A 14,856-nucleotide genomic window follows, 5' to 3' on the forward strand; every position below is an offset into this window, starting at 1 on the left:
TGAACTTGAGAAATGTTACCGCAAGTTGAAACCAATGTATGGCATTCTCAAATCTCAGCCTCTAACATTTTCAAACAAACCAAAATGTTTAATATCATAATTCCACAATCTATTTTATATTATAAGTTAATTTCTTCACTAATAATTTAATAAGTTAATTTCTTGATGAAGACAAATAAGATAAATCATTTTTATAAATGGAAATTTTGTCCGATCCAAAAATATTTTCTAACATAAGTATTGTTGACAAAATTATTTTGTATAGGCATTACATGTTAGAACAACTCTCTCCACATAATTCTACAATCTCTTTATCAGTCTATATTTAGACGGTTTTACTTTGAGATTTGGCCACATAATTCTATACAAATACAAATATCATTTTTGACTTATTTACGATGAATATTTCTCGTTTTTCTTTTCGATATGGAGTGTTATACCCGAATCTCGAACATGGAAAAATATCAATCTCAACAAAGATCTTTCATAAGTAAAAATCCCATTCCTTGTAATCAAATTTGGTGCTTAGTATTTAAATTAGGAAAATTAAAAACGAATGAAAAGATTTCTATTTGCATTTGGAAGCATGTTATGTTATACAAATGATTTGTGTCACATCCGACATGTCGTACTCGCGTTAAACTTAAGAATATGAACCATGCAGAAAAAGGAATAGCTGAATGCTGATTGAGTAATCAAAAACATATGGGCCATAAGGCAAGTTGCAGCCGCCCAAATATGTCAGCATATGGCCCAATTAAATAATTGGGCTGGGCCCACTCGTTAACCCCTAAACTATTCCAAAAGCGATAGCGAGATTGACGGCGATTTATTTAAACAAGAAAAATAAATAAAATGGTTTCAAATATATTATTTTAGTTAACTTTCAATTTTATTTTAAACTTTAAAAAAAAAAATAATAATTATAGCTTTAATATAATAAAAATTCGCAATGAGATAATTCGGTAAAAAATAGAAATTGGTGTATATAATAGATTATCATTTTATTACTATACTAGCTTATAACATGATGTGTTGCACTTAAAATTTATAGTTTGATTTGATCGAATAAAAAAAAAAGGAAAAATAGTTGTAAATATTTGAAGGAAAAGATAAATTATGAATTTAGGAAATTATAAAGGATAAAAGATACGTGATTATGTTTATACACATGTCTACTATTATATCGTGATGTTAAAATCTATGGTTTAGAAGATATCCCTACGTGGAATGATACACCATTTTGTCGAGTGTAACCATATCGACCTAAATAGTTGTAACAAAGCAAAAGATGTAATGATTCTTTCAAATATATCTTCATCATTACATCGTGAGATATTTCATATCTACGATCTATATCATAATATACACGAAAAAATACGTCACTTCACTCTGAATAGTTGTAACAAAAGAAAAAAAAATAGAAATTCTAAAGCTTCTCTATAACTTCATCTATTATAGATTTGGATATATATATATATTGAAATCCAATTTGTTGATTAAGAAAATTCTTTTCGTTTAATGAGATGTTGAAGCAAAATTGGTGTGTGTTTCAAATATGTTAATAAATGACACAAATTTATATAAACGAATTTTCACATTTGATATAGAATGATTTAATTGAAGATTTGTACTACATTAAAAAAAAAATCATTGAAAATGACATAAAAAGATAAGAAATTATTAGCCTTTTAAATATTCAGTGATTTTGGCAGTGTGGAAAAAGATGCCGCAGGCGCCAAACGGCCACCCACACAGCGGTGAAAATAGCTAAGGACGGCGGAGCAGTGCGACGCCGGCAACCTGAAATGTCAGCCGCTTGCGGTTGTGGTTCACTAGATTCCTTCAAACTGAGCCAAACACAAAATAAAATTAGATTAATACATAAATATTTGCAATTTATTTATTTAAGACTTCTCTTTTTTATTGGTCGAGATGTCAATTTTCAAATTATCATCCTTTAATTGCAAATAAAAACTTCATCGTCCAACGTTGAATACATTGTATCATTTGGGATCGATTCACCATTGTCCATTTGATTTACCTTTATTAATAAATAAGCAAAATAAATAATTTTAGAATATGCTCTTCTTTAATTTTATACTTTATTAGGCTTAATCCTCTTTGTGATTAATAAATGTCATATTTTTCCTTTTATATGGTACCACATTCATTCTAAACTTTGAAATTGTAATTGGTGCTGTTCTTTAAGCTATATTTGAATGGGCAGTTAAATTGTTATAGAAAGTTTAAGTTTTCAGTACCCTACTCATATGATATAATATTTTTACAAAATTAATAATAAATCCTAGTTACATTTATTTTTATGATGTATTTTTTCTCTTTAAATAAAATTAAATATGGAATGAAAATAGTAAAAACGTAAAAGTTATAGAGAAGCAAAATTAATTAGTGTAGGTTTAAATCTCATTTCTTTGTCAAAAAAATTTAAAAGCATCTCTTTATATCTCTAAGCTTCAAATTTTAATTAGGTACATTTATTATTAGTCCTTATTTTTTATTCAACTTTTATCTTTAAACTATACAACTTTTAGAGTCAGTTTAGAGTTCAAAAATCGACTAAGATAAGTACTAAATATTAGTGATGAATTAGCAAAATAACATGAAATAGACATTTAAAAATTTTTAAAATTAAAATGATTTTAACTCTTTCAAAAAAGTTTAAATACTATTTTGGTTCATTTTGTTTTTATATTTTCAAATGATCGTTTCAATTCTTGTACTTTTAATGTGTTTCATTTTGGTTCTTGTATTTTAAAAAAATTATCATTTTGATATCTTAGAAAATAAAGTAAAAATGAAAATTGAGGACTCAGTATTTAAACAAAAAGTTTATTAACAAAAAGGGAACCAACTCATTATTTTCTGGTTCAGGTGAGAAATCAAAACATCCTTGATAATAATTAGAATCTTTTTTAATAATTAGAAGTCCAAACAATCAAATTAGTAATTAAACCCAGTAATAATTTGGTTATTATGTGTGAAAAAAGAAGACGGGGGGTACCTTGGCAAAGAGGAAGGGCAAAAAGTAATGACATAATTGGCTGACACACAGGTGAAAGTGCTGGTACCGTCATCGAAAGCGTAACTGTAAGCCAAAGGGCAATTGGCCTTGAAATATTTGGAGTAATTACTCGGCTTGCACGTGTTCGGATTTGCAAACGCCCCACTGCAACAATATTCCGCTTTCCCAAACGCCACACACGCGCTTTTACACGCCACGCTCCGGTTCCGCCCATCCTCTCCGCCCCCCATCACCACCCGAAGCTCCGGTGGGCAATCCCCGTTCAAATCCCCAATGCAACCGGTGGCCGTACAATTTCCGGACTTCCCACCCACCGGCACGATCTGCATCGCGATGTTGTACCCATCGACGAGGCTGACGTCGTAGAAATCGAAGCCGCCGCCGCCATTAAGGGTGAATTCGGCGAGAGTGGCGGGTGGGGCAGCGCAGGCGCCGCCGCACTCGACGGCGCCGGAGCCGCAGTCGGCGGTGGCGCAGGAGAAGCGGCTGGAGGAGGGGTTGGTGGAGCAGTAAGTGCGAGCCCAAATGCGGCCGGACCAGGAGGCGGGGACGGAGAGGACGGAGGCGGCGGAGGGGAGGAGGGAGAAGCCGGTGGTGGAAAGTGGGGCGGTTCCGGCGCCGGATAAAATGCCGGGCCAAATGGTGTGAGTGCAGTTGTTTTGGAGTGTGATGGTTGCAGAGTGAGTGAGGGGAAGAAAGTGGAAGAAGAGAGAGAATGAAAAGAAGAAGAAATTAATGGAAGCCATAGCCATGTGAAGAAACTGAGCTTGAAATGAACTCCAAAAATGGCTCCAAATGCTTTGGTTCTGTTTGGGGCAGTTTAAAAGAAGCCAAGATGCATATTCAACATTCCATTCCAAAATTAAAAATAAATAAAATTGACCATGTCTAAATTAATTTGTTATATATATATATGTATATATATATTTCAAGTTTAGTTCATACAATTTTTAATTTGTGAATACTGAAACGTAAAATAAATTAATAAATTCTTAAGCTTTTAATATTGTATTTAATAGATGGTTGAAAATTTTCAATTTCGTATAGTCATTAATATATCGAGCAAAATGATCAGGGTTATTGTATAAAAAAAAAAAGTCACTAATATAACCTATATATTCAAAAAAAATTAACAAATCTAATAACTATGAAATTGGAAGCTTAAAATTTTATTATACATAAAATTTAAATTTTTTATATCTAATATATCAATTTAATTTTTAAAATTTATGAGTTAATTAGACACAAAATTGACAACTTATTAAGTAATTTTAAGAATTTAATGACCAAATAATCACAAATTTCGAGTTTTAGTCAAATCAACATTATTCTCCATTAAGAAGAGATGTAGTCCAAGAAAAATTAAGGGGCGTTTGGGCAAGGACTATCCTAAGATTATAATAACCACCTCTTACTACAGGTTTTATTATTTTTTACATTCATCAATTTTTTATTTTTTATTACAGTGTTTACTATTTTCTCTCAAACTACAATAGTTTACACCTCAAACACAAATTAAAATAATCTACACCTCAAAACACAAACTATCATAATCTAATTATAATAACCTAGGACTGTAATATTCAATTTTTTGCCCCAAATGCTCCCTAAAGATGATACTCTAGTTGTTTACTTAAGTCATGTTTACTTTCTTGGTAAATGTAATCTACTGGACCCTATTTGATTGTATTTGTTATTCTTTACCAATGTTTTGTAATAATTGTGGGCCCTACTATGATATCATTAATCAATAAACGTAATTTTAGTGAGGAGGAGAGGGTCATCAATTCAATTAGGTTTGATTATTAGGTGGGTTTCACACCATCTTTAATACTAAATTTTCATTATTTACCATTTTCATTATGTTTCCATATGGTAGTAAGTAATACTAAGATTTTTCTTAATTATTATTGCATCAATGTGTAATAAATACAATCAAAATAATATCATTCTCTTTGTAATAATTAAGGTTCATTACAATTGATACATAAATGTAAATCCATTACAATTGCGATAATTTCATTACGGATTGGTAAACATAGCCTTAGATTCATTCATCTAATTTTTGTTGTAAAATTTTTTGATAAATTTTTCAATTTTACTTTCTTAACTTCCATATATTATAGTTAATTCTAACCCCTTCTCTTTAAAAAAATTAATTATTGTTATTAATTTTCATCAATCATTTTTAAGTATTTAAACATTTGGAGGCTGTTCTTTTTTCTTTTATTTTAACAACGAATGGGAGTAGAAAATTATTTTTGAACCTCTAATCTCTATATTTGAGAAAATAAACTATACTTAAGTGTAAATACATTTAGAAACTTGTTAAGGAACTTGCTATACCTAATTTCAAATACGTAATTATTTGTGCAACCAAATATCGATCAAAGAAATTAAATAAAAAATGTATGTCGTATCATGTATGTAAAAGTTTCTATTAATTAATCTATTGATTAAAAATTAGATTAGTATTAAAATTATTTTTTAATGCAAAACTTAGGGTTTAAGGGTCAAAGAGTATGGTGGTTAAAAGTTTTGAGAAAAAAAATAAATAAACAAAAATTCTTTTTATTGAATAAAAATGGTACAATTTGCTTATTTATGGAGTTATAAAAATAGTAGAAAGTAAGTATATAGAGAAGATAAAGTAAAAGTATAGTAGTATATTCCATTTACAAGAGTTGGTGAGTTGGTGACATGTGCAGATGGTGAAACTCTGCCTTGTGATGAAGACAGACTAGAACAAGGGAGTACTCAGCACATGCACTATATATATTCTTGTCTCTTTAATTTGTATTCTTCTACTTGTATGATTATACTAAATTTTTAAAATGTAAAATTTTAACAAAGTAATTAATTAGGGAGAGAAAGGGAGGGGAAAGCGAGAAGCCCATTGGAGTAGATGAGGAGGGAGATTGGAGAAAGAAGAAGAGGAATGGAGGGGGAGAAAGAAAAGAATGAAACATAATTAAAAAAAGTATCAGGTAAGTATTGAATGAGAAATTTCGATGGATCACATGTGCCACTTCATCATAACGAGAGTCTAAATCTATTATGAAAATTATAAATTAGATCGGGTCAAGTAACTAAAGTTACTCGAGTTTAAAATCAAACCCAATTCAATCCATGAAAGAAACTTAGGCCAAAGGAAAGCTTGGACTTGGACCCAAGCCCAACTCTAGTCCAAACCTATACAAGGCCCATGAAAATCCTAATAGACGCCTTACCCCCTCCTTTAAAGGAGATTGGAAGAATTAAAGATGGAAACTTCTCAAGTTCTGAAGACTGAAGTATACTCAAGTTATGAAGAACTAAAATCGAAACTATTAGAAGCTTCAAATATTAAAATACTTCAACAAATTGACTATATCTTCAGAACTTACAAATTGAAGATTCATTCTCCTCAAACTCAAGAAAAAACTCACAGATCAATTAACAAGCTAAAGACCAATCCAAGTCGATCAACAAACTAGAGGCTGATCCAAACCGATCAACAGATCAAAGACCAATCTAAGTAGAACAACAAGCTAGAGATCAATTCAAACAGATCAACAAGCAAAAGACCGATCAACAAACCAGAGACCGATCCAAGCTTATCAACAAGCAAGAGCCTTATCAACAAGCTAGAGGCCAATCAAAGTCAATAAATAAGTCAAAGGCCGATCCAAGCCTCACAAGCCAGAGGCCATTTCAACCTAATCAACAACTACAAAGGTCGATCCTCTAAGAAGATCAACAATGTTAAGAATTAAAATTTATTTTTCAAGAGAAAGTATTAAAGGATAAAATATTAGAGATTGTATTCACTATACTGAAATTAATACAAATACAAAGTTCAAATTCAATGAATTAGAGTTTTCTAGAAATCTCATCAAACAGTTATCTATTATAATAATAAAAAAATTTCACTCATTTAAATTTTGCCACCTCAAATTCGTATTCATCAAATGACGGTCAAATTTAACTTATGGACCATTTAGAATTATTCTTCGAATCTCTTGGATTGAAATGTAGATTTTGAAATCCCAAAGACCAAATATACTAGAGCTTTAAAATTGAAAGATCACAAGTGTGTTTTGCCCTTAATTATAAAAGAGTGAGAAATTACTTGAAAAATACCTTTTTGGTCCCTCGGTATTTAGGTATAGATGCATTTGGTCCCTAAAGTTTCAATTTGGCCGATTTAATCTCTCAGTTTTGTAAAATAGGTTTAAAAGGTCCCTATCATATTAATTGGGTATTTTTATATTATTTAAAAACATTTTTAAATTATAAAGATAAAAGTCATTTATCTTCTCTCTCTCCCATCCCCTCTCCTCTGTCCTCCTCATCTTCCACCATCATCATTTGTAGTTTAATAAGTTAAACTATAAACAAGGAGAAGAATGTTACCTGATACAGAGATAGTGGAGTTTCAAGTGTAAAGGTGTTATCGTTGAAGGATATACAATCGGATGAACATAGAGAATAGTCTGAGCTCGTGGGAAGTGATGAAATAATGGACTTCAAACGCCTTCAAAAACTGGTTTTGAATTCAAAATAATCGAATGTAAAATAATTGAGCATCAAGTATGTCGTTGATATGATCGAGTAAACACGTGTCGATTGTAGCCGTATCGAGTGACCATGAAGCTGAGTATCGAATAACCTTCAAATGGGTTATAATTCAGAATAATCGAGTATAAAGTAATCGAGCATCGAGTATAACATTGATATGATCGAGTATATACGTGTCGATTGCAGCTGTATTGAGTGACCATGAAGCTAGGTATCAAGTGACCGTGCATCGAGGAACGTGTGACGAGTCGTCGAGGATCAAATAAATTCATATTGACAAGCGCGAGTGGTGCATCTCAGGGGCGAATCGATAAAATCACATGCTTATGACGTAAGCAGGTCATTTTCCATTACTTTCTCTATAAAGGCTATTTTTCATTTAGACCTCCCAAATGAGGTCATCCGTACAAAAAATCCAAAAAATAACCACAGTTTCCTCTCTAGACAATCAACAAAATTTTAAAACAAAAATGGGAAAAAAGGGAAAATGAACAAAATGAAAATTAAAAAAAGAAAAAAGAGAGAGAGAGAAAAGAAAAGAAGAGGGAAAAAATGGATTCAAAAACAAAAAAGGAGAAAAAGGAGAAAATTTAAACAACCAGAGAAGTTCGGTTCACCGCGCCACTGCCTCTTACTCCCTCCTCTGACGATATCCCCTTGCTGTCTCTACCTGCGACTCAAACTCAAGGTTTGTATCCAAACGATGAACTGTTTTTTTTTTTTTTTTTTAATACGACAATGGCTGGGTAGAGACTATTTCTTTTCTCTCAATAATTTATATTTACTTACTAAGTTTCAAAATATTACACATTTAGTTCTTAAGTGTTGAGTTTAGTTTCAATTAAGTCTCTAAGTTTCAAAATCTTACAATTTTATCTTTGACATTTGAGTTTTGCTTCAATTTGGTTCGTATGTTTCAAGATTTATACTTTTAAGCTCAATTTTTCACTAAATACTCACTTTTCGTCTTTAGAGCTAATTTATGTTAATAAATTAAAATCATTAAAAGAATAATAATTAATTATGTTTCACTAATTTATCCATTTTAAAATTAAATTAAAATTTCATTTCATAATCATTTTTAATTATTTAATAGGAATTGATGTCAATGATTGAAAGTGAGTATTTAATAAAAAATTAATAATGTAAATCTTTGAAACATAAGAACCAAATTGAAATAAAACTCAATCTCAAGGGTAAAATTGTTTAACATTTTGAAACTTATAGATTAAACTGAAACAAAATTTCAAAACTTAAAGGACTAAATATATAATATTTTAAAACTTAAGGACGAAAAAAACTAGAACCAAAATCTAGAGATCAAAAAATATTATTTCCTTAAAAACTGTTGTGAATTGAATTTGAAGAGCATAACGGGAACACGGATGATAATAAAATATAATATATAAATAAAACATAATATGTAATTAATTAAATTAAATTAAATCAACAAAATAAGAAAATGAGAAAATTTTCAAAATTTCTCCACTTTCTCCAATTTGTATGGATTTTGCCCAATGTGTATCTTTCAAAACCCACCAAAGGTTATTATTTATAGGGAATTTGGTAAGTAGGAAGTGGATTACATGGGCAATAAGAATGAGTATTTACAAGACACATGGATAATACTTTGGAAAATGAGGGCATGACACATGGTTAAATGGACACTAAGCATGAGCATCTAATGGGCATCTATTTTCTATAATATTTATAATACTCCTCCTTAGATGCTCTTATATATATATATATATATATATATATATATATATATATATATATATATATATGAAATATGTCTCGTTAAAAACCTTAATAGGAAAAAACCTAATGGGAAAAAAGCCTAGTGAAAGAAAAAGAGTACATATTCCATATAATACATACTCCTTCAAAAAATACAATATATTTGCTCCCCATCACGAAAATATCACTTAAGATCTCTGAGTCGTCGTATTCCAATGTTGTGCACCAATTTTTCAAAAGTTGCAGTTGGTAATGCCTTTGTAAATAAGTCTATCAGGTTATTCTTTGAACAAATTTGTTGTACAATGATGTCGCAATTTTCTTCAAGATCTTAAGTGTAGAAAAGCTTTGGTGAAATATGTTTTGTTCTATCTCTTTTAATATATCCTCCTTTAATTTGAGCTTTACAAGCTGTGTTGTCTTCGTACAATATTGTTGGGAGATTTTTATTAGAAGACAAGTCACATGTTTTACGAATGTGCTGAGTTATTGACCTTAGCCATACACATTCTCGACTAACCTCTTGAATTGCAAGAATTTTAGCATGATTTGAAGAAGTGACAGTTATGGTCTATTTCACCGATCACCATAATATAACAGTTTCTCTATATGTGAACAGATAATCTGTTTGAGATCTAGCTTTGTGTGGGTCAGATAAATATCCAGAATTTGCATAACCAACTATATCATATTTTGATTTATTTGAATAAAACAAACTCATATCAATTGTTCCTCGGAGATAACGAAGTATACGCTTGATTTCGTTCCAATGTCTTTTTGTTGGAGAAGAACTACTAATAAATTTACTGAAAATGCAATATCTGGTCTTGTATTATTAGCAAGATACATAAGTTCACCAATTGCACTAAGATATGTACTTCAAGACCAAGAAATCCTTCTAAAAATTTTACTGTATAAGCTACTAAACGCTCAATTTGTAAACCAAGACAAAATTTTGTTTTTCCGAGATCTTCATCTTAAATTCTTTCTTAAGATATTTTATTGCCTTTGAAATCTCTTCAGGAGTTCCAATTATATTCAAGTCATCAACATATATAGTTATAATAGAAAATCCTGATTGTGATTTCTTTATAAAACACAAGTACATATTGGATTATTTTGATATCCTTCTTTCAATAAATATCCACTTAGGGGATTTCAATCCATATAATGATCTCTATAACTTTATTGAATACCATTCTAAAAATTTTGATATATATGTTTCAAGTACCTTAAATCCTTCTGATATTCTCATATAAATATCATTATCTAGAGATCTATATAAATATGTTGTTACTACATCCATAAGATACATATCCAGACTTTCATACACAATCAAGCCAATTAAATATATTAATGTAATTACAACCACCACCGAAGAATATATCTCCTCAAAATTAATACCAGGTCTTTGTGAAAAACCTTGTGCAACTAGTCTTGCTTTATATCTTATGACCTCATTATTTTCATTTCTTTTCCTCATAAATACCTATTTGTATCCCACAGGTTTAACACCTTCTGGTGTTCGGACTACTGATCCAAAAACCTGACGTTTTGAAAGTGAGTTTAATTTTGCCTCGATTGCTTCTTTCCACTAAAGTCAATCTTTTCTATGTCAACATTCTTCAATAGATTTTGGCTCAAGATTCTCATTTTCAGATATAATATCAATAGCAACATTATTACGCAAAAAATGTTATCAATAATTACATTAGTTCAATTCCATCTTTTTCCAGACTTAGTTTATTGAAATCTCATTATTATCTTTAGGTATTTCACCTTCTTCACTAGTCATGTCGAGAATTTCTTCATGGACTATGAAGCACAGATACTTCATGTGAGGCAAAGAATCAGTATCAGACACGTATCGGATACCGATAATTCCAGATACTTCTCAGATATGTATCTGACATGCGATTTGACGTATCTGTACTTTCAAATACTTTTCTGACACGTATCTGATATGCGATTTGACGTATCTATGCGTAGTTTTTTTTTTAAAGAAAAAAAACAAGTAACTCATCTAATCTTTCTCAATCTAAAATTAGGCAACCTATTTAAAAAGCTCACTACTCGAGTCCAAACTAAAAGGAAAAAAATAATAATAACAGACCAAACCCTAGATTAGAATCATCTAATCTCCATCTTCACATTTGAGTCCCCATAAAGTCCACCAGAATATAAACCATTTGGATATCTTCAACAATAAGTTCTTTGTTTATTTTCATACTTCTCTCTCTAATCTTCTTCTTCTTCTTTGCAATATAAGTCACTTTTCTATTACATTTGATTAACTATTGTACTTCAGCATCTTAGATGTTGCTTTTTTTATATTGTATTTCAGTGTTTGTATTCTATTTTGTGTTATTGTTATTAACTTGTATGCTAAATTTATCTATATCCTATATTTTTTTTAAGAAAAAAAATGTATTTTCAATGTATCAGTATCCTCATTTTTTAGAAATATATATATTAAAATAAAAAATATATAAAAAAATAACGTATCCTTAGACGTATCTGTATCTTAGTTTTTTAAAATTGACGAATCGTCGTATTCAATCGTATCCGTAGCGTGTAGCCGTATCTGTGTCCATGCTTCATAGTTCATGGGTATTTACATCTTCAACCAAGTCTTTTTCAATATTAATTATTTTTCTTTTTCAAGGATTTTTGTCTTTAGAACCTACTAGTCTACCACGCTTCTAGCGTGTTCCAGACTCATTAGTGACAACTTGTTGTGTTGGGATATCAATTTATTATGGAACATTTGCAGCTGGTATATGTGTCTTAGTTACTTTCTTTGCATCTATAAATGCATCTGATAATTGATTTACTATATTTTACAAATGAATTATTTCTGAACTTCAAGTTCACAATGATCTGTACGAGGATCTAAATGAGACAATAACAATGCACTTCATGTAATTTCTTTTTCTAATTTCCTAATTCCTCCCCCCTAATGTTGGAAAATTTGTCTCATTAAAGTGATAATCAACAAATCATGTAGTAAATACATCATCTGTCAGGGGTTCAAGATATTTAATAATTGATGGGGAATCATATCCAACATATATTCCTAGCCTCCTTTGAAGACTCATCTTACTGCGTTATGGTGGATCAATTTGGAACATATACTGCACATCCAAAAATTCTCAGATAGGAAATATTTGGCTCATGACCATAAGCTAATTGTAGTGGCAAGTACTTATGATAAGTTACTAGCCTAACGCGTACAAGTGATGCTGCATGCAAAATAGCATGTCCCCATATAGATGAAGGAAGCTTAACTCTCATAAGTAATGGTCTTAATTGCAAACATTTTATAAATGATTCTACTAAACAATTTTGTGTATGAACATGAGCTACAAGTTGTTCAATACTTATCCCAATTAACATACAATAATTATCAAAAGCTTGGGATGTAAATTCACCAGCATTTTCAAGATGAATGGTCTTAATTATATAATCAAGAAATTGTGCTCTTAACTTAATTATTTGAGCATGTAATCTTGAAAATGCAAGATTTCGACTTGATAATAAGCACACGTGTGTTCATCTACTGGATACATCTATTAATACCATAAAATATTTAAATGGTCCACTTGGTGGGTTAATAGGTTCATATATACACCATGAATTCGTTATAAAAATGCAGGTGATTCAGTCCCCACTTTAGTTGGTGATTGTCCAATTATCAATTTTCCTTGAGAGCAAGCATTGCACGATAATTCATTAGATTGAAGAACCTTCTGGCTCTTCAATGGATGTCTATTTGAATTCTCAATAATTCTCCTCATCATTATAGAACCTGGATGACCCAATCGGTCATGCCAAATTGTAAATATGTCTAGATATATGAACTTCAGGTTCATTGTTGTATGTATATATTTCAATTACTCGTATATGAGTATAATATAATCTAGAAAATAAAGCAGGCAACTCTTCCAATATGCGTTTTTCATTTGAGACAGTGGATATGATATATAGATATTCCACATTATTCTTACTATCAGTATCTATATGATAATCATTGCAACGTATATCTTTAAAACTTAGAAGATTTCTCTTTGATTAACTAGAAATAATGCATTGTCAATTGTAAATTTTGTTCCTCTAGAAAAAATAATATTTGCTTTTCCAAAACCTTCGATCAGGTTTGTAGAACCTGAGCATTATCAATTTGGAAAAAAAATTACTTGTAATTATTGTATGTGTAGTTGTCTGCCAGACATATATCTTTTTTACTCATTTTTTAGTCATCCAACATATGAAAATGATTCAGGTTTCTACATTAAAAGAAAATAATTACAATAAAAAAAACAATACTTAAAATATACAAAATTTACTAAAAATAACATGAAGATAAATTTTTAAAAAAAAAAAATTAAGTCTAGATATTCTCGAAATCAAAAGAAACACTTGATGTTCCATCAACTACGTCAATCTTCTCTTCAGGAGATTCAAAAAAGTTTGTTACATCCAAATTTGTCATATGAGTAGGTTAAATATATCAAATACGCGTATTTGAAAATTAAAAATAAAAATAAAAAATCAAAGAAGTCTCCACGTATCCCCTTCACATATTTGGAAGTATATACGCGTATCTGAAAATTAAAAATAAAAATAAAAATAATCAGATACTTCAAATCACGTATCAGACACGTATCTACCACGTATCTGGACGTATCCGTATCTGATACCGATTCTCTGCACAATTAGAAATATATGTGCTTCCTAGCTTACAAGAAATCGAAATTATATTCAAGAATTTATATGATTTAAAGCTATACTAAAATTGGAATTAGTTTAAAAGTTCATCCAAGTAGTTGTCCTTTGTAGTGCATTCATCCAGAACTGTAAATTTTACCCCAAAAAAAAAATACTTAATGATCCAGTCAAGTATTATCTGTTGTAGTGTATTTTAAGATAGAAACTTGAGTTCATATTTGAGATTTGAAAATGAGAAGTTTGAAATTTTATAAACCTCACCTTAAGAACTCGTGACAGGTAGATATGAAGACATTTACCAAGACTGAAACCAATTTTAGAGCATTTCAATGGGGCATTAGATAAACAAATAATGAGAAGAAAGGGATAAAGAGGCTAAGAGCCATTCCTCTAGCATATTAATAACATTTTTCTTCAAACAAGGATGTTACAGAAAGAATCGAAGACAAAAAAAAAATAAGATTACAGATAGTTGAATCGTTGTCGACTTTTTTTTTTGTTATGTGTTGTAACCATCAAAGCTTCATCGTTGACCATTGCACCTATGTATATAAAGAAAAACAAATGTGAGAATATCATAGTAAGATAACGAGAGCAAAGCATCCGTTCTGTAATAACTTTGAAGAAGAAGTAATAAAAGAGCTCTCCCGATTTGCACAGTAGACTTAGGCCTTTGGTCAAACCACTTAAACTCCTGTGTTCTTTCTTTCTAACTCTACCATCATTTAGTATTTACTAAAGTATTGTTTACACGATTGTGTAGTTCCTATCACATCGTGTAC

The 14,856-nt window shown here is 30.3% G+C and overlaps 1 protein-coding gene across 1 annotated transcript; it reads right to left on the reverse strand.

Moving 5' to 3' along the window:
- Positions 1–1,585: 1,585 nt before the first annotated feature.
- On the reverse strand, positions 1,586–3,898 carry LOC120074149 (thaumatin-like protein 1). The gene is made up of 2 exons (XM_039027167.1): positions 3,026–3,898; positions 1,586–1,850 (listed from the first exon to the last, which is right to left on the reverse strand). Exons 1-2 carry the CDS (start codon positions 3,796–3,798, stop codon positions 1,700–1,702), a joined length of 924 nt encoding a protein of 307 aa, XP_038883095.1. The 5' UTR covers positions 3,799–3,898; the 3' UTR covers positions 1,586–1,699.
- Positions 3,899–14,856: the final 10,958 nt, after the last annotated feature.

This window comes from Benincasa hispida, chromosome 3 (assembly GCF_009727055.1).
Source record: "Benincasa hispida cultivar B227 chromosome 3, ASM972705v1, whole genome shotgun sequence".
In the NCBI taxonomy this organism is placed as follows: domain Eukaryota; kingdom Viridiplantae; phylum Streptophyta; class Magnoliopsida; order Cucurbitales; family Cucurbitaceae; genus Benincasa; species Benincasa hispida.